Source organism: Empidonax traillii, unplaced genomic scaffold (genome assembly GCF_003031625.1).
Source record: "Empidonax traillii isolate 1590-97213 ecotype Southwest subspecies unplaced genomic scaffold, ASM303162v1 scaffold401:size1000279, whole genome shotgun sequence".
NCBI classification, from domain to species: Eukaryota; Metazoa; Chordata; class Aves; order Passeriformes; family Tyrannidae; genus Empidonax; species Empidonax traillii.
Genome location: NW_020955594.1, coordinates 76,968 through 82,935, shown reverse-complemented (window position 1 = coordinate 82,935; position 5,968 = coordinate 76,968). Strand labels below are relative to the sequence as shown.

General features: G+C 44.9%; 1 protein-coding gene and 1 long non-coding RNA gene across 2 annotated transcripts in view; both read right to left on the bottom strand.

Annotated features, from left to right (window-relative positions):
* Positions 1 to 366, bottom strand: part of LOC114062364 — a 1,063-nt gene extending 697 nt beyond the window's left edge. The window contains exon 1 of the long non-coding RNA XR_003572357.1: positions 39 to 366. This is a non-coding gene — a long non-coding RNA (uncharacterized LOC114062364). The remainder of the gene's footprint in view (positions 1 to 38) is intronic.
* The window catches only part of LOC114062352 (ankyrin repeat domain-containing protein 26-like), a 54,875-nt gene that overhangs the window by 7,255 nt on the left and 41,652 nt on the right, over positions 1 to 5,968 (bottom strand). The window contains exons 32-36 of the mRNA XM_027893668.1: positions 4,864 to 4,976; positions 4,310 to 4,451; positions 2,911 to 3,192; positions 2,031 to 2,266; positions 1,094 to 1,340 (exon numbers count right to left, since the gene is read on the bottom strand). Of these exons, the coding sequence (XP_027749469.1) occupies positions 1,094 to 1,340; positions 2,031 to 2,266; positions 2,911 to 3,192; positions 4,310 to 4,451; positions 4,864 to 4,976 (1,020 nt within the window). The remainder of the gene's footprint in view (positions 1 to 1,093; positions 1,341 to 2,030; positions 2,267 to 2,910; positions 3,193 to 4,309; positions 4,452 to 4,863; positions 4,977 to 5,968) is intronic.

The following is a 5,968-nucleotide window of genomic DNA, read 5'->3' as shown; positions in this document are numbered from 1 at the left end:
TGCAGAATAGTCCCTGCAGATGGTACAGTGCTAATTACCTCACGAGTTCTTCCTGTAATGCCTGTCCACGCCTCTGCCCTCAAAAACATCTTCAGAGCAGTACAAAAAAGTTCCTCTCTGTAAGTGCCACTGCTACACAATACCTATGCTGCTTGGCCCCTTTTCATCTTCTGGGCTTGTTTGTCTTCAACCGGGTGCTGTATGTAGACACCTTGTTGAAATGGGTTCTCTCCAACGTAGGTGGGGGGACCAGTGAACTGAGATGGACTTCAGAGTGAACAAATGCTTCTCACATTCACCCAAAGGGAAAACACGCTAACTCAAGAGAGAAGCTTGGCCACGCCTCAATGTCATGCTCCGTGGTTGTCCCACTGATCCCAACTACTGGTGTGTGGTTTCCACGCCTCCTGGTATAATACTCTGCTTTCTGTGAGGGATGTGCTAACAAACACACTGACTGCTGATGACAGGGCACACTAGGACCAGTGGTGTTGCAGAGGCTGCAGCGTTGCTGCAAAATTAGAAGGCCCTGAAGACTTCCCAAGCAGTAGGTAAATGGGTTTCATGTAGTAAGACACAGCAGGAACTCCAGGAACAAATGCCTCCTACCCATAGTAACATACTAAAGCAAGGTGCAGTGAAGAAACTGTTAGAACAAAGATCAATGATGAAGAAAAAGGTGTCTCCCACATGTCTGGTGGCGTGTGGCACTCCTCGTGGCATTAGTCATTTGAAATAGGCCACACATACCATACATGTAAATTTAGTGCAGAACTTACATGGGAGGCTCCTGCGCCACAAGTGCTCTTTACCACAGTTGCTTGTAAAAGAATGTAGTTACACAGCTCATTGCTTTGATTTCAATATTTTTTGGCCTTTGACTACTCTGGAAAATTTGTACAAACCTGATGACCAAAAGTCTTTGGCCTTACCACATATAGCTGTGTACTGTTCTGAGGATTACCAGTTGCTCTGGCATATTAGAGAGTATGGCATGGAATAATAAATGGATTCGAACTTTAGGCTAAAAAGGATAACCTTGCATACAGACTCTCCTAAGCAGTAGACAAGAACAGTATTTCAAAATGCTTACCTTGGCCACATATGCTTCAACCCTGTTTCTTGATGATAATGTGTTTTCTGTTGGGCTTAGGAAGTTTCCTCCAAGACTGAGACTTCTGTTCAGTCCCAAACTGTTTCCAAGATGTCCCAGACCAGTTGAATACAGTACCGGACTTGCAGCCAGATGTCCACTGACAATGCTGCTTGTGATTAAAGATTTGCTTCTGTGGCGCTCCCGAAGGAGCTTAGTGTTGGCCTCTGCAAGTCTCTCATTAGCTCTGAAACATTCAGAAGAGCACAAAGAGTCATCTCTGGCAGTAGCGCTTTTGCAAAGTTACCCTCCACGTCCTTTGACTCTTACTTGACTTCTAAAAGGCAAGGGGATTAAGAGTGTCCAAACCAAGCCCATCCTTTGATCTGAGCTTGTTCAGAGGGCCTGTGCCTAAGAAATCCCACTAAGTGCAAGGAGCAGCAAGTGTCACCTCCATAAGAAGGAACTCTGGGCTACCCTGACCTTCTCAAGGGCAGCTCAAACCTCAGGCCAGCTGCTAAAACAGAAGCCAAGAAAGATCATTCTCATTTTTGATTCACCGAATCCCACTCTGTTCTCCCAGAGAGAACAGAGTATTCAAACAGTAAAGGGCACAAGATTCATCTTTTGTGTCACACGTAAAACAAGCAGACAAGCAGATTAGAGACTGGCAAAAGACTGCCTGTTAAAACAACATTGGCTTGAAAAAGACACCCATAATGCCATCATGGTGCTCCTGTGGTGTTACTGTTGGCACTCTAAAGAGAAAGGAAGACAGGTCTGACGAAGGGAAAGGTCTTGGGGCACTTTCCCCACAAATATGCCCTGTTATGCTTTGATCCATCATGCTGGCCAGATGTAGAAAAGGGATTGGAGAAGGAAAATGCACGAGGAAAAAGCAGTCTGTTATTACCACTCCAAAAAAGCATGGACTTACCTTTCCAGTTTCTTTGCCAGGCTTTTTCTGGTTTTCACTTCCTCCAGATAGAGCTCTTTGTACTTTTCCACCTCTGCCTGCACGGATTCTTTTTGAAAAGTACTGTCTTGTTGGGTATTTTTTATCCTGTCCAGTTCACATTCAAGATCTCTAATTCTGTCTTTTAGCTGGTTTCTCAGTGAAGCATGATGACTGGCTCTGATTTGTTCTAATCTGTCTTGGGAGGCTGCCTGTGCCTGAAGGAGACAGTGTACCTTCAATCACCCCAAGGAAAAGAGAGCTCTCCCCAGCGAAAAATTGTTTTACTCAGAGAGGCGGCAGTGCCTCCTCACTACCAGCAGCAATGAAAGCAGAACCCTGGAGCTACCAGGGTAAATAACACTTTTTATTCAGAAAGCAGTCAAAATTAGCACTATTATGCAAAGCTACTAATGAAAGGACACTCTCTCTGTAGGACAGGTCACATGGAAAAGGATTCCTCAAAGACAATTAGAGGACCCCCCACCTCCACAACTTCAGTGACTTATTGTCTGAGCACTTTCTCCCCTACAAGGACAAAGCAGCATCCCTGTGTCTGGCCATGACAGCTGGAAGTTGCAAAACCCATTCCAGCATGAGAAGTGAGAACCAGACCAGCAGACAGAGCTACCCCCCAAGCACTGCAAACTGGGAATATGCCTTGGGCAGGCTTTTGAGTCATGGACCTGTCGGCACATTACACACCTGTGACAGCACTCCTGCCCAACTATATTCCCTTTTCCCACTGCTTTCAGGAAAGACAGAAGTGCAGTGCTATCACATAGAATAAGGCACCAAAAGTAAACCACTAATAACTGATGACCATAAGAAGTCTATGGACACAGGTGAGAAATTCACTTACTTGCAAAAACAGATTGACTTCTTGTAGCTTTTGTCTTATTTCTTGTCCAGCTCGTTCTTCCACCTCCCTCTTATACTGTTCTATTTGGCTACGATCCACCATGTTAGTGTCTGAATGATGCTGGAGTTTTGCCACCTCCTCTTTCAGCTGGCATTTGTTCTTCTCCAGGTTTTCACACTTTCCACGCAGGGTGGACAGCTCTTCTTGCAAGTCCTGATTTTTGGCTTCCAGCTGCATGCATTTTTTAGATTTCATGTCCAGTTGCTGGGAAAGTTCATCGATCTGTACACAGAAGAAAAAAAAAAAACAAAAAGAAACTTAGAGTGATCTAAAGGCAGTGAATTTTGTGAAAATCTCTAACAGGGGTGGCCATTTGGACTGCTGGCTCAGTACTAGAAACAAAGTGCAACCAGGCTCCTCTTTTGCAGCAAGAACAGCGTTCACATCATTTGAGATAGGATTCCTCAGGTTCCCATCCTTTCTCAGCTCTTCTGGACTAAAATAGTCACTGCAAAGGCAGTGAGCGATTCTACAGTGATGCCCTCCAAAGCCAAGCGTAAGTGTGAAACACGGCCGCTTTGGCAACGAATGCGAGTAACCAGCAGAGAAGTCGGTAAAAGGTGACGTGCCACTACGGAACAGGCAGAGCAGCCTCAAAAGCACTGCTGGGAACAGTCCTTCTGGGTCCCCGCCACAAGATGGGCTGAAAGCGCTCCCCGTGAGCAATAAGTGACAGACTTTTCCCCGTCAGGCACCTCTCCCCACTGTGCCCCGGGCAGCAACAACACCGTTGAGATAGCGCCCTACAAGTGACAGCAGTGTTCCTCCCCTCTCTTCTAGGGAAGGAATTCATCTGTCAGACCCAGACGATGCTGTCACAGCCTCCCTCAAGCTGCAGCCAGGCCTGAGCTGGGCCCCACTGCTCTCAGCCCGTGGATGTGATGTCCTGCTAGGATGGCAGACCTGCCCATCCCTAAGGCCCAGCCGGGGTGTCTGCACTCTTGGCCGACCCCGCTTACTGTCAGCAGACCTGCTGTGCTCTTCTTGCTGAGGGTCCGTGGGACGGTTCCCCGGCCCGTGAGGTCACACCTCCTGCCAGGCTGGCTGCCACTCTTGGCTTGTCTTTCCTGTGCAGGACAGCCTGGCCTGCCTGAGCCCTCGCACCTGCTGCTTTGCCCTGAACTTTTACATCTTTACCCAGACTGATAACTCCCTCAGTATTAGTTATAGTCCTCTGCTACTGGAAGAGCGGATGGAGCATTAAGAAAAGCCCATCAAATCCAAAATGCAGACAAGGAAAACAAATCATCCACATGACAAGAAATACAAGGAAAGTATCTCCCAGGTTTCAAAAGAAATAGCACCACAATCAAAAAAAACCCAAACAATTAGAGCTCACCTTTGGTCTTAATCTACCAACTTCACTGACCATTTCAGAATATCTGTTCTTCATTTCTCCCTGCAAATTAAGCTGGGATTCCATTTCTCTTTCTTCATACACTCTTAGTTTCTTTGTAGCTCTACTCAGAAGTCTCTTCAACCTGCATAGTAAATTAGTTAAGAAAACTGAAACACAGGAATAAATAGCCTTTTCCATATACTCTTATGTAATCAGTGCAGACATGGCTTTCTTCATCTTTAACATGCTTGACACCACCAGGAATTGCTAAGAAAAACCATTATTCCCCATAAATTACCTGAAGTATCTGAAATTCAGCAGAAAAAAAGGAATAAAAGAACTCCTTCTCCCCAGGAGAACTCCAGGGCAACCTGCATAGGCAATTCCTCTGGCAGGTATAGGAAACTATAGGCTTACACAAAGAAGTGCCTTGCAGGAACTAACAGAAGGCTTGAATTTGCCGACAGAATTACCTACACCTATTTTTACAACAAACTTCTATAAAACTGGATTTCTACTCTGGGATACCTCTTCATCATACCAAAAAGCCATACCTCTTAAAGTCTTTCTGCAGTTCTAAGTTTCTTTTCATTTCTTGGTCCAGACGCAGTTCGACTGGGCGTTTCAACTCGACCAGTTTCTTCACTTTCTTTCTTTCACTCTCACACTTTCAAAATAGAAAAGACACATGACACACATAGAGCATAAAAGCAGTATCTAGGTGCAACATATGCCTCTAGCACTCTCTGCAGAGAAGGTGCAGTACCTCTCCTTCTTTGTCAAGTTCCACAGAATGCCAAGGGACAGAATTCCTGAGAACAGTTAAGCACTTTAGGTTTCACATCAAACAGGCTGTTACTGAACAACAAAAACAAATGCCTTCACTGAAGCAAAGGTTACCTTCTTCTCTTTCAAGGAAAAATGTGCAAAAGCTGCTGGAGAATACTTTGGACAGTTCTCTACTCATAGCAGGGATTATGTAGGTATGTATGCTCATCATGGGAGAATACAGATCAATCTAAGGCTTTCAGGGGATCTTTAATGACAAGAAAGCAGAAGAATTTGGTCTCTTGGTATTCATCAATGTTTTATTCCCCTGTATGGTTACCTCCTTCTCTACTTTTAGGGTATTTACGCATGTACTTGCTGCTTTGTTCTTCCATTATTCCTCTACAGAAAAGGAAAAAAGGGAAAGACTGCCCCTTTGAAACTGTCAGCCTTTTTTTTTTTTCCAAGCACTAGTTCATTTGGCCAGAATTCCTTCAAAATATTTTTCTGCTAGGCTTTTAAGCATCCACTAACCTGAAAACATGCCGCTGTTCCTCCATGTGTTGCACTGGAAAAATAAAGCACTTCAACCCAGCCCAGAAACCAAGGGGTCTGAAGGTGAACAGAAGGAATCCAAGAAAAACTGGGGAATTGCAGGCCTACTCGATGTGCTCAACTAATAGCTAACCATACTGGGAACTCTTTCAACAGAACCACCACAGAATTTACACAAAAATACCCAGTTAGCTTTTATTTTCTTCCTGGATCCCCAAATCACAAGATACTCAGAGCATGAATGGCAGGGATAATAAAAAAAACTGCTTATGTCAGAACTCAACAGAAAGGTTAACATGCTACTCCAAGGTACTGGCTAGGTCTCTGGAGAATTTT